This window comes from Sciurus carolinensis, chromosome 17, assembly GCF_902686445.1.
Source record: "Sciurus carolinensis chromosome 17, mSciCar1.2, whole genome shotgun sequence".
Lineage (NCBI taxonomy): Eukaryota > Metazoa > Chordata > Mammalia > Rodentia > Sciuridae > Sciurus > Sciurus carolinensis.
Window position 1 is genome coordinate 22740349 of NC_062229.1, and position 21448 is coordinate 22761796.

The 21448-nt window shown below is 46.5% G+C and overlaps 1 protein-coding gene across 2 annotated transcripts in view; it reads left to right on the plus strand.

Annotated features, from left to right (window-relative positions):
- Positions 1 to 21448, plus strand: part of Mau2 (MAU2 sister chromatid cohesion factor) — a 33174-nt gene that overhangs the window by 2427 nt on the left and 9299 nt on the right. For both annotated transcript variants that reach the window (XM_047531649.1, XM_047531650.1), the window contains exons 2-12: positions 8903 to 8920; positions 9371 to 9436; positions 10607 to 10702; positions 12275 to 12369; positions 14793 to 14820; positions 15191 to 15346; positions 16443 to 16589; positions 16665 to 16755; positions 18576 to 18679; positions 19279 to 19356; positions 19723 to 19788. In XM_047531649.1, coding sequence (XP_047387605.1) covers positions 8903 to 8920; positions 9371 to 9436; positions 10607 to 10702; positions 12275 to 12369; positions 14793 to 14820; positions 15191 to 15346; positions 16443 to 16589; positions 16665 to 16755; positions 18576 to 18679; positions 19279 to 19356; positions 19723 to 19788 — 945 coding nt within the window. The remainder of the gene's footprint in view (positions 1 to 8902; positions 8921 to 9370; positions 9437 to 10606; positions 10703 to 12274; positions 12370 to 14792; positions 14821 to 15190; positions 15347 to 16442; positions 16590 to 16664; positions 16756 to 18575; positions 18680 to 19278; positions 19357 to 19722; positions 19789 to 21448) is intronic.

Sequence of the window (21448 nt, forward strand, 5' to 3'; positions counted from 1 at the left end):
GTGTTTGCTCAACTTAACAGAATCTTGAATCTTGTGGGGTTTTCCACAGAACCGCATAGTCCCCTCTATAGGTCACACCAACTTTAAGCACAGAGATCTTAGTCAGTTGCATCCCCAGTTGTAAATGTCTGGATTTCACTTAAAGTGGCGTTCTTTCCCATACTGTTTGCCTTTTATGGTTGTTTGTGTTTTTTTGTTTTGTTTTGTTTAAACTAGGGGCCCTCTATCACTGAGCTATATCCTCAGCCCTTTTTATTTTTGATTTTGAGGCAGGGTCTCACAGAGTTTCCCAGGCTGGCCTTGTGTTGCTCTTGCTCCAGCCTCCCAAGTCACTGGGATTATAGGCATTCACCACCTTGCATGGCTTTGATCTTTTGTGTTACAATGCGAGCCTGCCTTTTTGGGGAGGGGCAAGGAGGGGACAGTACTGGGGATTGAACCCAGAGGTGCTTAACCACTGATCTTCATCCCCAGCCCTTTTTTATATTTTATTTAGAGATGGGGTCTTGCTGAGTTGCTTAGGGTGTCACTAAGTTGCTGAGACAGGCTTTGAACTTGAGATCTTCCTGCCTTGACCTCTGGAACCGCTGGGATTACAGGTGTGCTCCATGGCGCCCAGCCTGTTTTTTTTACTTTTATTTTTTCCATCACATATAGACACGATACCTTTATTTTGTTTATTTATTTATATGATGCTGAGGATCTAACCCAGTGCCTCACACATGCTAGGTGAGCTTTCTACCACTGAGCCACAACCCAACCTGGCAAGCATGCTTTCGTATATATCATGTATACATATTTAATAAATATTATATTTTTAAAAATTTTTTTGTCCTGAGAAGTGAACCCATACTTAGCTCTTCCATGCTAAGTATTCACTCTGCCACTAATAGCTTCTTCATTCTTACTTTTTTTGGGGGGTGGGAGTGTAACCAGGAATTGAACCCAGGGGCTGGGTTCACTAAGCCACATCCCCAGTCCTTTTTATTTTTTACTTTGAGACAGGGTCTCACTAAGTTGGCTTTGAATTTGTAATCCCGCTACCTCAGCCTTCTGAGCCACTGGATTACAAGTGTGTGCCACTAGGCCCTGCCACTCCCTCCCCGCTTCAGTACAGGTGATTGAAATAGGCCTCTGCATTCTAGGCAAGCGCTATACGTCTGACCTACACCCTCAGTCCTTTTTATTTTGTTTTGAAACAGAGTCTCATTGAGTTGCCCAGAATGGCCTTAAACTTGTGATCCTCCTGCCACTTGGAGGATGCCACTGTACCTGCACAATAAGAAACACCATGTTTAAAAAACTTTTGGTATGTGTATATTACATTGTCATAATTATTAGTTAAACTTCATAGGTTTGTCTATGTAAGAAAAAACATAGTGTCTGCCAGGTGCAGTGACACATGCCTATAATTCCAGTGGCTTGGAATCTCCAGTACCTAAAAAAAAAGAGAGAGAGAGAGAGAGAGAGAGAGAGATGAAACATAGTATCTGTAGGATTCAGTGGGACTCTTAAGTTTCACACATCTACTGAAGGTCTTGGAATATGTACCCCTTGACATGACGTGGACAAGGGGAGACTCTAAGGTTAGATTATTTTCTCCTTGATCTGCACATATCAGTTTCTGTTTCCTTACCTGTTTGTGAATTATTTAAGAGAATTATATAATAGAGTTACCCATCTGCTTCATCAAGTCTACCAACTTTAAAAGAATTATCAGTAAAATATTCTCATGGGAGTCATGGAGGATGTATCTCCCTTTCCTCTGCAGCTTTTTTGAGACCACAATCATTGGTCTTAGTCATCTTGCCTCTCCAGGCCCTCGGATCTGCTCAGTGGATAATGATACCTAACCTGAAAGCCTCTCTTTTTGTGTGTGCACATGTGCACAATACTGAGGATTGAACCCAGGGGCACTCTACCATCAAACTATATCCCTAACCCTTTTAATATCTTATTTTGAGGCAGGATCTCACTGAGTTGCCCAGACTGGCCTTGAACTCAGTGATCCTCCTGCCTCATCCTCCTGAGTTGCTGGTATTAAAGGCATCTGCCACTGTACCCAGCTTAGTTTCCTTTCTTTGATTATGGTTTTGGCATTTATGTAGATATGTGGTCAGAATTCTTGGCTACTCTGAGACTCCTTAGGTAAATAGTTTGAGATTATAAAAGGTGTTGCTTTCCACAACTACTCATGCAGATTCTGTCAAGTTATATTCCTTTGGACATGCTACATTTTCCCTGTATTTTTTTTTTTTTCTTACTGCACTCCTATTCCTGTGTGAATTTTTGGTTCTCTATCAGGGTCTGTGGCTTATTTTATTTTCACACTAGGCTTTCACACAGACAAATTTATTTCATTCATTTGCACATTTGCTGTAAAAAAAAAAAAATGTATGTTTACCAATTTCCCCCCTCTTTCTTTTTTACTCTTTTATTTACTTATCTGTTGGTGCTAGAGAGTGAACCCAGGGCCTTATACATGCTAAGCATGTACTCTAGAGAACTCCTCCTTGAGTCCCAACTTTATTAGTCTTTTTTATTTTTTTTTCTACCATACCAGGGATTAAACTCAAGAGTCATTTAACCAATGAGCCACATCCCCAGCCCTTTTTATTTTTTTATTTTGACACAGAGTCTCACTTAGTTGCTTAGGGCCCTGCTGAGTTGCTGAGGCTGGTCTTGAACTTGAAATCCTCCTGCCTCAGCCTCCCCAGTTTCTAGGATTACAAGCATGTGCTATTATACCTGGCTCACATAGTCTTTTTTTTTTTTTTTTTTTTTTTTTTCAGTCCCTGGACATGGAAGGTGCATCTTCATTTGTAGATTTTTCTGATTTGAAAGGCACTGAGGAATAAAGGCTACTTCTCTGAAATGGTTATTTTCTATAATTCAGACAGCCATTCTTTGAACTGATTGCCAGTACCCATGTTGATGCCATGTTTGCTTTCTCTGTGCATTTAGAATGGGGCTATGGTTTGGTTTGTTGGTTGAGTTTTTAATGTTTGTTTATTTTTAAATTTTTGGAGGCAAGGTCTCTCTGTGTTGCTCTGGTTTCCCACTCTTGACTTCAAGGCATGTTCTTGCCCCAGTCTCCCAAGTAGCCGGAATTGCAGGCATGTGTCAAGGAGCCCAACTCAGTCTAGCTTTTTGTTGTCATTGTTGTTTTTTTGTTTTGGTACCAGGAATTGAACCCAGGGGTGCTTTACCACTGAACTATATTGCCAACCCTTTTTATGTTTTCTTTTGAGACAGGGTCTTGGGACCTCACTAAATTGTTGAGGCTGGCCTTGAACTTGTGATCTTCCTTCCTTAGCCTCCTAAGTCACTGAGATTACAAGCATGTGCCACTATGCTTGGTTCTTAGTTCGTTTTATTGTTGTTGTTTCATTTTGTTTTTGTGGTGCTGGGGATTGCACCCAGGGCCTTGTGCATGCAAGGCAAACACTCTACCAACTGAGCTATATCCCCAACCTCTCTCAGTCTGCTTTTTAATGGTGGATTTGCTCATCTGGCATACAGAGCAACTCCAGATTGTGCTAGTCAGATGCTTGCTAATTCTGCATCTAGGTTTAGCCTGAGAGCCTATGGTTTACTTTCCTAGCAAGTGATTTAAGTGCTTTCCTTTCTCTTCTTATGGCCTGATAAGGCTTGGTATTAAGCCTCTCCCATCTAGTCCAGCTGGAACAACACTTTCATCCTTCAGGATCATGATCATGTCCTACTAAATTTCATGCCACATTGTCCAGAAATAAAAACTCATGGAAAGAGTATGTTTGCAGAGCCGACATGAAGCATTTTCTTGGAGCAGGAATCTGTACTTCTGCCTCCTGCTTTCCTTTCCATTTTCTTCACTCTCACTCTTTTTTTCCCATGCTGGCAGTGGAACCAGTGCCTTGGTCATGCTAGACACTCTACCACTGAACCATATTCCTAGCCCCTTCACTCTCACTCTCTTAGTTACCTCCAATTTGGGGAGGTAAAATGTGCATCACTTCACGACTCTACCAACTCACTTCTCTTCTCTACCTCCTGCAATTCTTCCAATTCCTGCCTTTGAATTCCTGCAGTGTTTTTGGTGCTTTCTATATGCCAGGCCCCACACTGGTATATTTCAGGGTATTGTTTCATTTGGTCTTCAACAACTCACAGGGTAAGGACCTCCAACTTACTGTTCAATGTGCACACTCAGGTGGTGACTGAAGGATGCACTGGGCCATGGGTACACAGCAGAAGGAGGCAAGGGAGTCTCCTTAATGCTGTGCTTCTATCCCAAGGGAGTAGCACTCAATAACTATTTCTGCACATTTTGATGGTTTAAAAGACCTAACCCTTTTTGTTTGTTTGTTTATTTCAAGGAATAAAAAAGGCATGAAATGCTTTCAATCCTAAACTAAGTCCTCCAGGCACCAACCAGAGATGTGGTGATCTGGGCCCTTCTGCACCTGGTGGCCCTGTGATGATCCTCATTTGCATTCCCTGAGAGCCCCAAGGTGGCTTCTAGAACTTCTGGTAGAGTGTTGACATCCCTGATCTGCATCCTGTAGGCCATCTAACACTAAGGGAGCTCTTAGTTTGACTGCTTTCCTATCATAAGGAAGGAGATGTAAAGACTATTTTTTAAGATCACGAAGTTAAAAAAAAAAACAAAAATTAACAATATCCTATATATTATTCTATACCCATTATATACCTATTATATAGGAGATGGATGTATTTCTGATGTATGAGTGGGTCAGTCAGGTTTACATCACTGTAATAAAACACCTGAGAGAATCAGCTTATAAGGAGGGAAGGTTTGTTTTGGTTCAGTTTTATTTTATTTATTTTTTTTATGTGTTGCTGAGGATTGAACCCAGTGCCTCACACGTGCTAGGCAAGCACTCTACCACTGAGCCACAATCCCAGCCCTAGGTTCACGGTTTTAAAGAGGTTTTAGTCCATGGTTGCTTGACCATGTTGCCTGTGGGCCTGTGATGAGATCATGGCAGGAATATGTGGCAGGAGGCTGCTCATCTCATGGTGACTGGAAAACAAAGAAATAGGAGCAGGAACCCTATATCTCCTCCAAGGGCATGCCATGCCAATGGCCTAACTTCCTTCCACTAGGCCCCACTTCCTAAAGGTTCTAGCACTCCCAGTAACACCCCAGGCTGGGGAACCAAGTCCTTGGGGAATATTCCAGGCCCAAACTAAAGAGGTGAATTTATGTTTAAATCCTAACAAAGATACAAAAACAAAATCATTTGGTGTGGTGTCAGACTGACAGTGCTGAGGAAGTGATTGTCCCACCTTGACACCAAAACCACTTTTCAGCTTCAGATACGTGTTATGCAGGTCAGTTCAAGGTGTCACTGATGCATGGCCAGGCAAGGTGGCACACGCCTGTAATCCCAACAACTTGGAAAGCTGAGGCAAAAGGATCACAAGTTCAAGGCCAGCCTTGGGCAACTTAGCAAGACCCTGTCTCAAAAGAAAATCAAGCCTTGCAAGTACAAGGCCCTGGGTTCAATCCCCAGCACCGCAAAAAAAAAAAAAAGAAAATCAAAAGGGCTGGGGTTATAGCTCAGTGATAGAGCACCCATGGGTTCAGTCTTCTGGACTGCAAAAAAACAAAACTACAGCGACATTTGGAGAAAAGGTGATGTTTGTACTGTTTAAGAATTAAGGCTCTATCTGAAAGGCATAAGACTTAGTTCTTTGTTCATTTGCACATATGGAAACCCTTATATTCCAATAATACTAGATAAACTGTATTTGTTATCTGAATAGATAAACCCATTGCTTATGCAGCAGATGTTTCCCAAGTATCTACTGTATGTCTGCCCGTTGCAGGCACTGGGAACACAGCATTGACTGGGGCAGCACATCATGAAGCTTTATCTAATATCCTCCGTTTGTATGTAAGCTTGCATAGCACATAATGACATTTTGGTCAGTGACCAAACTGCACATACAACAGTGGTCACATAACATTATATGGCCTAGTAATGTTGTAGCTGTCTTAGTTTGTATGTGCTTAGATGCAACAACAAAATCACCGAACAATGCATTTCACAGAGTGCATCCCCATTATCAGTTAACACATGGGGGAACTTCTGCACAATATTAAAGAATGGTGAAAGGTCATTGGGCCTGGAAAAAGAATGTTCAAGAGCCCTGGGGTCTGTGTGGTTGTAGCTCAGTGGTAGAGTGCTTGCCTGGCATGTACAAGGCTCCGAATTCTGTTTCCATCAATGCAGGAACAAAACCAAAAAGAGCTCTAGGATCTAAAATTTCTCAGAAGACTTGAAGCATTGCTAACTCACTTAGTAAATCCCTACCTTGAACCCCATCCTCTGGCCTCCAGCCAGTGCTCCCAACACCCAGTGACTTTCAGAAGAGAAAGTTCATTCTTGAACCTTTGGGCAAGATACTTCCCAGTTTACCAACCTCTCAATCTCTCCTTCCCTCAGAGCCTGGGAGAAATGTGATTCTCTCTCTCACTCCTCTCTTTCTCTCTCTCTCTCTCTCTTTTTTTTTTTTTAATACTAGGAATCAAACCCAGAGGTGCTTTAACATTGAACCACGTTCCCACCCCCCACCCCCCCCACTTTTTTTTTTTTTTTGAGTCATGGTCTCACTGAGTTGCTTAGAGTCTTGCTTCATTGCTGAGGCTGGCCTCAATCTTGTCAATCTCCTGCTTCAGCCTCCTGAGTTGCTGGGGTTACAGGCGTGCACCACAGCACCCAGCAGAAATGTGATTCTCCTTGCCAATCCCCTTGCCAGAAAACAGAAGGAGTTGGCAGGGAAGCTGATCATTACAGACATATCAGGTTCATGAAGAAAAGATGTTAGGAAGGTCAAGAGCAAATTAGGTCTATCCCAACTATCTGCTGAATAGATGTTAACTACACAAAAGCCCCCAAAGGAGAAAGAATTTTAAAATTATTGCCATAAGGAGACATTAATGGTCCCACACAGGCCTAAGCTGGTCAGCACTGGCCAAGATTTCATATAAATGGAACAATGGGGTCCTCCCCATGCAGTGGGCAATTAGATGCATCCCTTGCAAGTTGCCTCCTACAGGCATGCCTGTGCAGGCTGTCCTCAGCACCAGACCCATAGTGCACTGAGGGTAGTAAGCAAGAGCATCCCTGGTGTTTCAGAAGGCTTCTTTGCCCAAATGGGATTGGGGGGTTTCATGTCTTCTCTCATTGCCTAGCTTATGTATGTTGGGGTGTAGTGGCAGAGAAATGGAGTAAGCTTTATTTATCACAGTTCCAAGGCATGCCAGGGTACTGAATATGGGTACTGAATTTACCCAGCCCACTGTATCTTGGCCACCCAGGACTCGCTCTAAAAGGCTTCCTTTCTCTCTGGAGGCCTTGCCTGCCCTGTGATATCAATGTTGTGGTTGGATAGCATCTTGGCATGACTCTAGCCCAGCTCCTCCTCCACAATGTTTCCTTTCCTGTGACTGACTGTCCCTCCTAATTGGAGCTTCCAGAGCTTCTCTTGCTAAACTGAACTTCAAGGTGAAGTGGCTTCTGTGGGAAGGACCCTTGACTTTAGTGGTCACCAGTTCCTCCATATCACAAATGCTGTCTCCACCATACTGCCTCCTGCTGAAGAGCCTCACCTCTAAGGTTACACCATTGGCTTCAGGTGCTGGCCTATTGCCCTTTGGAGATTTAAAGTTCCTCTTGTCCATGCTTCAAGGGACCTTGGGTGGGAACAGGAGGAGGCAGACTGGCTTTTTGCCACAGGCATCAGTATCAGTAATCCTGGCATTTGGAGTCCCTCTCTCTGTCCCTCTCACGGTCCTACAGCTCCCCCTCCTGGCCTACCTGTGTCTTGTAGGCAACTGGTCTCGGCTCAAGACTATCCCACTTTTGTGACTTCTCCAGTCATTCTTTAGCTGCCCCCCAGCCACTGAACCCTAGGGCACACTGGCTCCTCTCTGCATTGTTTTTAAAATATTTTTAGTTGTAGATGGACACAATACCTTTACTTTATTTTTATGTGGTACTGAGGGTCAGACCCAGTGCCTCCCTTGTGCTAGGCAAGCACTCTATCACTGAGCTACAATCTCAGCCCTCTGTGTGCATCTGGGACAGTCTTAAAACTCCAATCTAGTTGATCACTTCATTTTTAACCTCTAACTAAGGCTCCACAGCCAGGGGTGGAAGCACAGTTCCACTCCACATGAGTGGCAGAGACCCATTGGCCTTCCATTCCCACTTTGAAAGGACTGACACACCAAGACCTATTCTCTCCAATCTCCAGTTGTACCTGGTTCCTTGTATGATGCTTTGCTGAACATCTTCCTCTCTGTCTGAATGTCAGCCCTACTGCAGTGTTGCATATGGGGACTTCATCAAACCCAGAATGAACTATGGGCTCCTTTCCTGTCTGAAGTTGACCCTGACAAGGGTACAAAGAATCTGACTCCCAAGTACCAACCCCTCTTCTGATGTCAGAAGAGGGTAGCTAGCCTCTCTTCCCTAGGTACCCACCAAGTGCCCTATGGCTTCATTTCCATTGCTGCATTGAAAGGAAACTGAGCCAGCTCTCTCAGGCTGAGGCGGCCACTTTCCTGTTTAACTGGACTTCTGTAATGGGGGCTGGGGAGCAACCTGTAAAAATCCCAAAGTAGCCAGGCATGATGGTGCACACCTGTAATCCCATAGGCTCGGGAGGTTGAGGCAGAAGGATCACAAGTTCAAGCCAGCCTCGGTAATTTAGCGAGACTATCTATAAATATAATGTAAAAAGGGCTGACAATGTAGCTCAGTGGTTGAACTTCCCTGGGTTCAATCCCCAGTACCCAAAAAAAAAAAAAAATCCCAAAGTAAGCCCATAACTGGGTACCTGGTATTTGTTTGCCTGAGAATTAATCCTTTTTTTCTTTCTTTTTCAGTGGTTGATATCACAGCAAGTATCCTTTTCTTATTGGGAGCTTTCCTTTTGGTTTTTATTTTTGTTGTTATTGTTGCTTTGGGTATTTTGTTTCTGTAGTGCTGGCGTTGAACCCAGGACCTGGTGCCTGTTAGGCAAGTGCTCTGCCACTGAGCTACACCCCAGCCCTGTATCTGTTCCCTTGAAGGAATGTTCTATTTAAATAAAAGAAATTTGTTAGATTTGAATGTGAAGAATCCCTGCTCTATCCTTGGCTGCCCCTCTAAAGCAGAAGTCTCTCCCTGGATGCCATGTTGTGCCCCCATACTCTGGCATCTGGGTCCCCACCCACCTGCAACAAGTCCAGGGGTCACTGGAGAGTATGAGAACTTGGAACACCAGGCACACCTCTGCAGGGTTGGAACCCTGAGTTGTGAACCTTTAAATTGACCTTTTTGCAGTGTCTACTTCCTTAACTGGACATCACCAGATCCCACAGTTTGAAGATGTTAAATTTGAAGCAGCAAGTCTGTTGTCTGAATTGTACTGTCAAGAGGTAAGAACCTACTAAGTTTTGTGAAAACAAAGAATCTCTCCCTTTTGCTGTGGATGAGTGACAACTTCGGGCTCACAGAATCTGAAGTCCTTTCTGACTTTTAATACTTCAAATCACCATCATCAAAAAAAAAAAAAAAATCATCCTTCAGTATTTACAAAGGGTTAGTTCAGGATCTGCCTCCAATATGATAGCAGACAGAACCTACACACATCCTCCCGTAGATTTCTTTTATTATTTATTTTTATTCTTTGTGGTGCTGGGAGTTGAACCCAAGGTTTCATGCATCCTAATGAGCACATACTCTACCATCGAACTTCCTATACCCATTAGCCCCTCTCCCATAGACTTTAAATCATGTCTGGATTACCTAAAACACTTAATGCAATGTAAATGCTATGCAAAAATTTCATACTATGTTGTTTAGGGAATAAGGACAAGAAAAAAACGTCTGTATATGTTCACTACACACCCAGTTTGTTTTTCCCTGAATATTTTTGATCCACAGCTGTCTGAATCCATAGTTGCAAAACCCATGTACAGAGAACCAACTGTTCTTTCTACTTCCTACACCCTAGTACCAGGGCTTCTGTGAGTAATCATTTGCTAACAAGGGCCAGCCGAATCCTTTAACAGGTCCATAGTTTGCTTGCTTCCCTGCTCCCTGTGATGTGTCAAGAATTGAACCCAGGACCTTGTACATTTTAGGTAAATGCTCCCTACTGAGCCACATTCCCCAGCCCTAGTTTGACTCTTTATCTGGTTTCTGTTTTCAGTTGCACTTGAAAATTGCCTTCCCTGCTTCAAAAAGATTCATGAGGTGGCCTGGGCAGCAGGAATTGTGTGTTCCATGTCTCTGGCACATCTTTCTGGTCTTAGAACATGGAAACTAGGCACTGGGATCACATTTGATGGAGCAGGCTTTTGAACTGAAGCTACTTTCAGTTTAGTTGAATAAGAAGTTATTTTAAGAGTAGTGCAGAAACTTCCCAACCAGTGAGTCCAGTAAAAATTTTTTTTTTCCTTTAATAAAGTAACTTGGCAACCCAAAAAAATCCTTTGGTGAGGACAAACAGGAACGGCCTTCTGGCACAGCAGCTGCTACATAAGGAATCCAGCTTGATTGCTAGCTTGTTTTTTTCCTCCTTGAACTTGACTATTTCCTTTCAGAATTCCGTTGATGCGGCAAAACCACTGCTGCGGAAAGCAATTCAGATCTCGCAGCAGACCCCATACTGGCACTGCCGCCTGCTCTTCCAGCTTGCTGTGAGTACCGGAGATCAGGACCTTGGGGCACATGTACCCCAAGTACAAATAATAGCAGAAAACCAGGATGCATAGGTTCCCCTCAGGCTGCTCCACTATGCAGGCAGGTATATGAGGACATTTCTGACATTTCTTTAACCTGCTAACAAGCATCCTCCAGCTTTGGTCCTTAGCAGCATCCCTAGCTTGTGCCTTGCTTTTAGCAGTGCCTAATGCTCTATGAAGTGCTGTAGTACCTGGGGTAATCAGTGAAAGTGCCTGTCTCCCAGGGGCCAACCCAGGGCCTTGTGCAAGTTGGGCATCTTCAAGTTCTCCCTCCTTGCCATTCCCCTTGTCCTGTGTCCATTGTAGTTAGGGAATGTTTCCTGCCAGAGGCCCGTGAGTTCTTTAAGAACTGAACAGAGCCAGGAATAGTGGCACAGAGCCTGAGTCTCAGCCATTTGGGAAGCTGAGGCAAGAGAATTGTCCAAGCCCAGGAGTTTGACACCACCAGGTAACCCTGGGTCTCAAAAACAAGAAATATGCAGAGATTCCAGAGACCACCTATTAGACAATGAGTGCTGAGTCAAGCCTTATTTCCCAGAGCTCCACTCATGGGGCCTGCTGGGGCACAGCCTCATCCTGGGCTCTACCTGATTCCCCCCACAACCTACCTTCAACTCCTCAGATGTAGATGATGCCCAAATCCCTGTGTGCCGAGATGCTTAGATGGGCGAGCTCTCTGAGCTGGGCCTTTCTAGCTCTGCTAGAGGGACAGGTAGGCTCCACCCTGTGTTGGAGCTCTTCTCTCCTGGGCCCTGCCAGCACCTCCCCTTCACTAGGTACCCTCCGGCAGCATCCTTGGCCAGCATTTCCTATCTTGAGACAGCCTGGAGGGCAGGCTGGCCCACCTTCCGTGATAGCCCTATCACCCACCAGGGCACATAACATGTTGGCCCTAGCCCAACCAGGGGAGCTCCTCATTACAGGAAGGTCTGACTGAGAGGGTCCCCATGCATCTGTCTCCTTTAATCTTCCCATGCACTTATGTCTCTTGGTAAATGATGAAGCAGGCCATGCATTGAGTCACTCACCCCAGATTACAGAGTTAATAAGCATCATATGCATGGTGAGGAGGAACATGAACTCTAAACTGTAACCCTGCCGGTGACTCTGGTCTCCCTTTTAACCTTATAAGGCTTTTGGATTTTCAGCCTGTTAAGGCTAGATGCTTGCCCCGGAGGGAGTCCCTCATTAGCCCCAGAGCACACCAGAGATGCCCTCCTCAGGAGAACCAAGAAGCACCCAGACTTACTTACCCTGGGCACTCACACAGTCTTGGGGGTCTGTGCTCATGGAAATTAACTGCTGGTTCTGTGCCCCAGTAAGTTTATGTGCTGTGTACTGTAGGTAAGGTAGAGAGAAAAATTAACATTGATGAGATAAAATGGTTAATTTAGCTTAAAACTAACACTGATTTTGTTGACATGTCAGGAGGTCCTGTTGGAGTTGCTTTAGCAAAGCAGTAAGGCCAGGCGCCGTAAAACAGACAGGTTTGGCAGCAGCCGTCATTGCTCTTTCTCTCCTTTTTAGCAACTGCACACACTTGAGAAGGACCTGGTATCAGCCTGCGACCTCCTGGGCGTGGGGGCCGAGTACGCCCGGGTGGTGGGATCTGAGTACACACGGTAGGCACCCACTCCACCCCTCCCCTCCAGCTCTTGGTTACAGAAAGAGCTTGGCCATTTTATTACTGAGCACAATCAAATAGAATTTTAGTGTGGAAAAAAATGCCCATCCTTTTGCATAATTAGAGATAAGCAAGTGAAAGGTACGGTGAGATGACTTTTACCCTGTTGCTTTATAAACTAAAAAGCTGGATAAGGCTGAGGGACAGCTGGAATTATCTACAGAGTTGGCACTTACACATTTCTGGCATCTCTTGAAATAACAAGTGTTCATACCATATGCTTACCTATTGCTCTTCATGCGTAGATGCACCTGCAGTAGCATGGGGCATGCACAACACAGACTACAGATGACTTGACCTTTTCAGTGCACTGAGAAATCTTTGGATCAAGAACAGGAGGCAGATTAAGCCACTGTTTATGTCAAAGAAAGGACATAAGATCACATGCACAAAACGGCATGGACTGTCTAGATTTGTTTCAAGGGTCAGGGGTCAGACACCACCATCATTCCCAGTGTACTCTCTCTGTGGACCTCCTATCTATCTCTCTTCCACATAGAAGAATCCTTTTTAGTAGGTGGCTCCATACAGCAGTGTTCTTACTGTGTGCAAGCATGTTGGGTTTCTGGAAAATTCCCACACTGGACCTTCTTGACCCAAGTGCAGGTTTTCTGGGGCTTGGCTTTAGAATTTCCAGGCCCTTGAAGCACCATCCTGCTCCCCGCAGGCTCTTCTTATCCCTGGAACACTAAGTATTCAGAACCATTGCTTGACTACCCCATCCTGGGCTGGTGGTGGTTATACTCGTTGACCTAAGGGCCCCTCATTCTAGACCCTCCTTGTCCCCTGTATTTTTCTACTATGACTGAGTCTGTGGTGACATGCCAGCCCTGCAGGACTCTGGGGTTTTTCAGCAAGTCTCAAGACCACCCTTTTAGGAACAGCTGCTCACAGAACATTCACCTGTGAGCAGTGCCCTGACAGGCCTCCTTAGGCATATAGCTTAGTGTCACATGGTTTGTGCTGAATGGCCTGGTAGACACACACCAAAGTTCAATGCCTACAGGTCCCCTGGCTTAAAGCCTTGTACCAGCAACATAGGGCCTCTTAACCTCTGCATTTTCTGTGTGAAAACATTGGAACCTACATGAACTCTTCTATGTAATTTCAAATATGAGATGCAGGTAGCTAAACCTTAGAGTGTCCAGGAGGTGAGGTAACACATAGAGCAGCGCAGTGTGTAGGCAAGGGAGCCACACTATCTGGTACTTGTCCTAACTCTGTCTCTTGACCTCCTGCCAGTTTCCTCACACATAAATGAGAGAATGATGCTGACTTCATTGGGTCTTAGTCACAGTCCATAAGGACCCTGAGAAAACTGGGAAGACAAAGATTTGATGTTTAAAAAAAAAAAAGGGGGCTTGTGGGCATGGCAATTAAAACTGCTTTTTGGTGGGATTTTTTCATTTGTTTGCTTTTTGTTTTTTGTTTTGTTTTGTTTTGCAGTTCTGGGAATGGAACCCAGGGCCTCATACATGCTTAGGCAAGTGCCCTACCACTGAGCCACATCCCCAGCCCTAACAGCTATTTCTAAAACCAGGATCCTCTCAGCCCTAATGCCAGTGCAAAGAGGCACCTTTGGAGTTGAGCTTGGGAAGAGCACCCTGGCTGTCTTCTGAACTTTCTTTACAGTGCTTATCTTGTAACTTGTGGCTGGGAACAGCTGTGAGTGTTCTTTTAGAAAGTGTAGAAAGAGCCAGACAGAGTGGTGCACACCCATAAATTCAGCTACTTGGGAGGCTGAAGAATCACAAGTTTGAGCAACTTAGTGAGGCTCTTGTTTTGAAATAAAAGGGGCTGGAGATGTAGCTCAGTGGCAGCATGTTTGCCTAGCATACGTGAGGCTCTGAGTTTAATCCCTAGTACAGCAAAAGAAAGAAAGGGAGAAAGAGTAGGATAGAGAGGCAATAGAAACCTGCCAACGATAGAGGTGAGACTGCTGCTCGGCCTGAGTCTTCCTGAGTTTGTCCCCTTAACCCTGAGAGGAACCTAATGGGGGGCTTTGCCTGGTTCACAGACAAGATAGTGGAGCATTGAGGAGCCCCCACTTGCTCTCACCCTGTGTGTTCCCTTCTGCCAGGCCCACTGTCTGCTGTCAGGACATTGAGATGATATTGAGTATGCCATCTTCTATCCTGGAACATGATCCTCTGGACTTCATCTAAGCTGTGCAAAAAAAGTTAACAAAGATAGAATTGGACAAAATGCAGCAGTCTTGTAAATAAGACAAACCTCACTGGGGACTCATCCACTTGACCACCCCCAAAGGCAACTCATTAGGTCCCCTGAGCATTAGGGCAGCCACAGTTATTCTAGGAAGATCCTGAGCCCTCAAAGATCTGATTTATCTCTGTTTTCCAGGGCGCTGTTCCTGCTCAGCAAGGGGATGGTAAGTTGAGGCTGGGCAGGAGAATCCGGTGCAGCCCATGTTGTGGAAGTGAGGCCTGACCCACACACACAGGGTCTGCACACACCCCACCCACTCTCCATGGTATGGCCCCTCAGCTGCCCAGACTCTTAGAAATGGCAAGCAGCCTCAGAGTGAGGGCTGTGTGCTCTTATGGGGTTCAGAGTTGAAACTCAGATTCCAGGTTGTGGAATTTATGCTGAGGAAGGAGCCTGGCCAGGCTTTCTTTCAGCATGGCTTTGCTCCCTGGGGTGGTGGTAATGTCTCACAGTAGGCGGTTGGGGAGCTCTGTGCACCCCTGAGAGGCTCCTGCAAACACTAAAGTACAGTGCTTGCACCCCTCCTTCCCCAGCTGCTGCTGATGGAGCGCAAGTTACAGGAAGTACACCCACTGCTGACCCTGTGTGGGCAGATCGTGGAGAACTGGCAGGGGAACCCCATCCAGAAGGAGTCACTGCGCGTCTTCTTTCTGGTGCTCCAGGTGACCCACTACCTGGATGCTGGGCAGGTGCGTGCTGCCTCTCACAGGAGGAATCTGCTGGGGAGTGGCAGGTGGCATGGATGGGTACAAGCAGCAAATGGAATGTGGGCACTGTCATCACCCTGATACTCCTCAGGTCTGCCATTCTGCCGTGTGCACACACACACACAAAACCCCATGCTGCTTTGGCACACCTGCTGGCACCATCATATCTTTCTGTGTGCCCCTATAAGCAGAGTGTGCCCTGAAAACAGGGTCTATTCCAGTGACCCTAGCCTCACTCAGGAGCAGTGATGAGTGACCTCACACACATTCACTCAGTGTATAAACAGGCGGAGGCCTGTATTGGCCAATTGGGAAATCATGAGAGTAAACCCTAAAGGTTCTGGAAGCAAGAGGTGTTTACAGTGTCTGTCTACCCCTTTCCCAAGCAGATGGATGACCTTGTGAGGTTTAGGGACTGATGCCAGCCATATCTAAGCCTCAACCTGGTAATGCTGGTATGGTTGAGGAGTGGCTTTGTTTGAGCACCTGTACCTGTGCTTGTGTGACTGTCTCAGCCTTTTGGGTGTGTGAGCTGCTTATACACCTCAGCCCCACCCCTGCTCCCATGAACCTGCCACAGGCAGGGCCACTCTAAGGTACTGGGAGGCCACAGGTAGACACTTACAGCAATGAGGGTCCTAGAAAACATCAAGCGGTCTTCTCATTAGTAAAAGTCTTCCTCAGTTCCTCTATATGTTCCTACCTTTGCCCATTGGACTAAGCTCCTTGCTCAGTGTGTAGGAACACAGCAAACTACAGCCATCAGTTTTCAATGGATGCTGAGGGCCCTGTGTGACCTCAGGACAGGGTACCTGGTGCAGACAAGCCATTTAGTCGGAGCCACAGTACTTCAGGCACTCCTGGACCCTGGAGGCTACTGCTCACACCCAAGAACTACCTGCCAAATATGTGGCCCCGCCCCACACTCAATCCAGCTAATCCCTGGGGGAGGGGGACTTCCTGCAGGAGGCAGATAGGGCAGAAGGGGACAGTGAATTCTCTAGAAGGAAGAAGCCAAGGGTGGCAGAATGGGAATGGGCAGCTTTTAAGCATGGGTGCCACTTGTGTGCTCCCACAGGTAAAGAGTGTAAAGCCGTGCCTGAAGCAGCTGCAGCAGTGCATCCAAACCATCTCCACGCTGCATGATGACGAGATCCTGCCCAGTAATCCCGCTGACCTCTTCCACTGGCTGCCTAAGGAGCACATGTGCGTGCTTGTCTATCTGGTGAGTTCACACTGGTCCCGGGTCAGGGACAGGGAGAGGGCCCCATTGACCTCTGCCGGCTGGTCTTCTTGCTAGGTGACGGTGATGCACTCCATGCAGGCAGGCTACCTAGAGAAGGCACAGAAGTACACGGACAAGGCCCTCATGCAGCTGGAGAAGCTCAAGAGTAAGTTGGACTCACAGCGCCCCCTGGTGGGTGGCTTAATAAGGCGCCACCTGTGTTGGAGCTCAATGACCACAGCACCAGTCCCTACTTGGTGAGTCTTTGGCTCCCAGTGGCTGATACCTGCAGCCAACATGAGAGCAGAGCAGGCAGGCTTGGGATCAAGGAGGAGCCCTTGACTGGCCAGGGCCTCTTTCCATCCCTGTCCTGTCCATCCCAACTGTACAGGATGGCCATGTGAGTTAGCAGGGCCCCACTCAATACCTGCCAGTGCAGTGTTGCTCAGTCAAGAAAGGTAGGGATGGTTTTGCCACTCGTTATCAGTATTGTGACATTAACACGCTCAGGGTAAAGCTGTAGTCAGAACTTGGCCCTCACTGACCTGTGCCAGGTCCTTTAGAGGTTGTAGGTTCTTTACAGATGCTCAGCTAATTAGTCCTTTTGGGAATAGGACCTTTGTGTAGCATCAACCCAGAGCCTCCAGTATGTATGGCTAGCTCAGCATCCCCGTAAATCTGCTCTTTTGCTTCCTGCGTCCTCTTGAGTACCGCTGGGGGAGGTCTTTAGAACTGAGAAACACCAAAACCCAAAGGGACTGTGTTTCTCTTTCCCTGTGTCTGTACTGGGAAAAGACTTCACCATCTGGTTCTAACACAAGGATAGCTACTTAATGCTGCCATGCGCTTCCCAGGGTCCTTGCCACTGCCTTGGGCCTTGTTACACAGCCTAAAGATTCAAGGCAACTTCAATACTAGAACCTCCTTTTCCAAAAATGCCCTTGAGCACCTATTGAGGGGTGATAATCTATCAAAGATAAATCACTCTAGGCCTTTTTTTTTTTTTTTTTTTTTTTTTTTTTTTTTAATACAAGCCAGAACCTTGCTGTATTGTCCAGGCTGGCCTTAAATTTCCAGCTTACACATTCCTCTTGCCTCAGCCTCAAGTAGCTTGGGCTACAGGGACATGCGACCATGCTTCATCAAAAGTCACTTCTTGGGCTGGGGTTGTGACTCAGTGGTAGAGCGCTTGCCTAGCATATGTGAGGCACTGGGTTCAATTCTCAGAACCACATATAAATAAATGAATGAAATAAAGGTCCATCAACAGCTAAAAAAAAAAATTTTTTTTTTTAAAAGTCACTTCTCTACCCACCCCCACTCCCTCAAGGCCTGGTGCATGCTAAGCACATACCCTGCCACTAAGCTACACCTCCAGCCAAAATTTATTCGTTTATTCATTCACTCGTTTATTTTGGTGCCAGGGATTAAAACCAGAGGTGCTTAACCACTAAGCCAAATCTCCAGCCCTTTTTATTTTTTGTTTTGAGATAGAGTCCTACTAAGTTACTTAGGCTCTCCCTAAGTTGCTGAGACTGGTCTTGAACTTGCAGTCCTCCTGGGTTTTTTCATTTGTTTGTTTGTTTGGTACTAGAGATTGAGCCCAGGGCGTTTAACTAGTGAGCCACGTTTAGCAGACCTTTTTATATTTTTATTTGGAAACAGGGTCTCACTAAGTTGCTTAAAGCCTTGCTAAGTACAGAGCTTTGAACTTGTGTTTCTCCTGCCTCAGCCTCCCAAGCCGCTGGGATTGTGGGTGTGTACCCGGCAAGATTCCTTACTCTTATCACATCAACTCCTGGCTTGGTCTTCATTTCCTTATCTGACTAAGGAGATGAGCTCCCTCACTTGGAGGGCAAAGTAGGGATTCAGGGACACCAAAAGGATATCAGAGCAGCACGGTAGGAGGCAGAACTGAGTAAGTGCTTTCTTGGGACACTTGTAGCCTCCCATGTCTGCTCATCCTAACTCTTCCCCTACTCCCAGTGCTCGACTGCAGCCCCATCCTGTCCTCCTTCCAAGTGATCCTGCTGGAGCATATCATCATGTGCCGGCTCGTCACAGGCCACAAGGCTACTGCACTGCAGGAGGTAGGGCTGGGGGACTACATGTGTGTACCCATGTAGACACATACATGCACTCATGGGTTGGGAAGACCACAGAGAAGCTGGTCAGAGTTTGTCAGGTCTCAGGAGACTGTAAATTTTCCAAGTGTGTATTAGCAGGACATCCTGTTGTATCATCTCAGTGTCACTCAGCAGTTTGTGTTCCTGCATACACACTTATCTAGAGAACTGATATGAAAACCACTGGTCCTTCTCCCCATAACTTGCACACCCATAAAATGTTGCTCATAGTGTACAGGAATTTGGGCTCCCAGTGATGATGCTTACAACCCCTCCTGCTCCAGGGTTCATAACCCTCAATTCCCACCTTCCTAAGAAGGTGGGCAAAGGTGCTTTACAGGCAAGACATATGTTGTAACAGGCAAAGAAGATTGGTCACAAATGAGGGTCACCACACACGGAGGTCAGAACCACACTTCATCCTTGTGGCAGGCACATCCTCTGGGACTCTGTACCCAGTTCTGGAAGGCAAGATGTCATCTTGAGGGTCATTTTCCAGTGCTGCTCAGAAGCAAGGTCCCAGGTTATGGACCTTTAACCCTAAGTATGCTCCCTCCCTGCAGATCTCCCAGGTCTGCCAGCTATGCCAGCAGTCTCCCCGGCTCTTCTCCAACCACGCAGCACAGCTACACACACTGCTGGTAAGTACCCTCCGGGATGTTGAACAATGCCCCAGCAGCACCCTGACAGGATCTTGATCATTTCCAGTAAAGTGCCCCATGACACCACCCCAGGCAAGTTCCAGAATATTCTCAGTGAATGACACCTTACACAACACCCCAGGCAGTATCTGGAAAACTCCTAGTGAGCTTTGTTCTATAGAGCATCTCACTGAGTTCATAGTTGCCTGAGGTCTCATGAGAATGCAATAGCCAAGTGCCTTACCTTTTTGCTTCTTTGTCAGGGTAGAGCTCAAACATACCTGGTTCATTCCAGTCACAGTAGCCTGGGTGCAGCCAGTGGGGGCCCCCGAGGGACCACCCCATCACACCACCTCCTTCTTCTAGGGCCTGTACTGCGTCTCTGTCAACTGTATGGACAATGCAGAAGCACAGTTCACCACTGCCCTGCGGGTAAGGGCCTACCTCCTCCCTCCTCAGGGTGGGCAACGTTTCCACATAAGAAGTTGGGAGTAAGCCGGGCACAGTGGCACTTGCCTGTAATCCCAACAAGTCAGGAGACTGAGGCAGGAGGTGCAAGTTCAAAACCAGCCTCAGCAGATTAGTGAGGCCCTAAGCAACCCAGTGAGACCCTGTCTGTAAATAAAATATAAAAAAGGGCTGTGGATGTGACTCAGTGGTTAAGACTCCTGGGTTCAATCCCCACTACCAAAAAAAAAAAAAAGATTGTTAGCAGTCATCTGTCATGCCTGAATTGGTCAGCCATGCAAAACTGTGGTCTGCAAGTGCAACTCCATAGCAGTGGGTCTGATGTGGGCTGCGATGTTGACACACTTTTCATCTGAATAAGGAATAGCCATGGAGTGAGGGACCCTGGCCAGCCTGAGCTAACCAGAGGACAGACATGAGGGAGAGGCACAGTGGGTCAGAGACAGCTTCTTCAACCACTTTAATACCTGATGGGAACCTTTTAGGACACCCCTCAGACTGGGTTGGCTTGTGTTACAGCTGGAGTCACCCTGGGCTCTGGGGTTCCCTAGATCCACCCATGTTGAATGGTGAGTTGCTGGGACACAAAGCCAGGTCTGCCCTGACTCCACACCAGCCCTGACCCATGTGCTCAAGAGCAAAAGAGAACTAGTTGTGCAGATCAGGGAGGAGGCTCCCTGTGGAAGTATTGATACACCCAGGCTCTTGGCCTCAGACTGAAATCCTGCCAGACTGTTCACAGAGTGACCTGGCTCAGGTTCCTTCTCTGCCCACCTTGCCCCAGAACCAGACAGGGGTGTCCTGTGCTTGACCCTCAATGTCCTCACAGGAAAGGAAGGAGGCTGTAGACACCATCCTCCAAAGGAGGCCCTTAGTAAAGATGTTAAGGATCAAAGACTGCTCTGTCTGCCACTCAATTGAGATCAATAGGAGAATACTTCTGACTATTGGACAGTGGGCTCCCTTCTGTGGTATTCCATGTTACCACCCCTGCCACTGGCCTTAGAACCACACAGGAGCTCTGATGTGTGCATACCATGCCTGGGTGCCAAGAACCAATTTGGTGGCAGTTCCTTGGTTTCTATCCGTCACTCTCTGGCAATGGTCTGCTCCTGCTGCCCACTGCAGCAATGCTTAGACGACTACAACCACTACCTTGTGGCCCTGTGACAGTTTTCCCACCACTACCCCAATTTCACTTCCTGCAGGTGGCTACTGCTGCTGCTTCAGTTCATCATCAAAGTTCCCAAAGCTATATACTTTAGAGAGTCCTTCCTCTCTCTAGGGAGCAGTGAGTGCTTCCTGGTGCTTCACAGGAAGTGATACAGTTAGGACAAAAACAAATCCTCCGTCCCTAAACATGGGGTTTTTTCTGTTTTTATTTAAGATGTCAATGGACCTTTATTTATTTTTATGTGGTGCTGAGAATTGAACCCAGTGCCTCACTCATGCTAGGAAAACACTGACCACTGAACCACAGCCCCAGCCCTATATATATGTTGTTCCTATGGTCCCATGACAAATACCCCTAGCATTGCTGCATCTCAGCACATCCTCATTGGTTCAGAAGACTCTGGACCTCCTTAGTCTGCCAGAACCTTATAGGCAGGCTATACTACCTGGG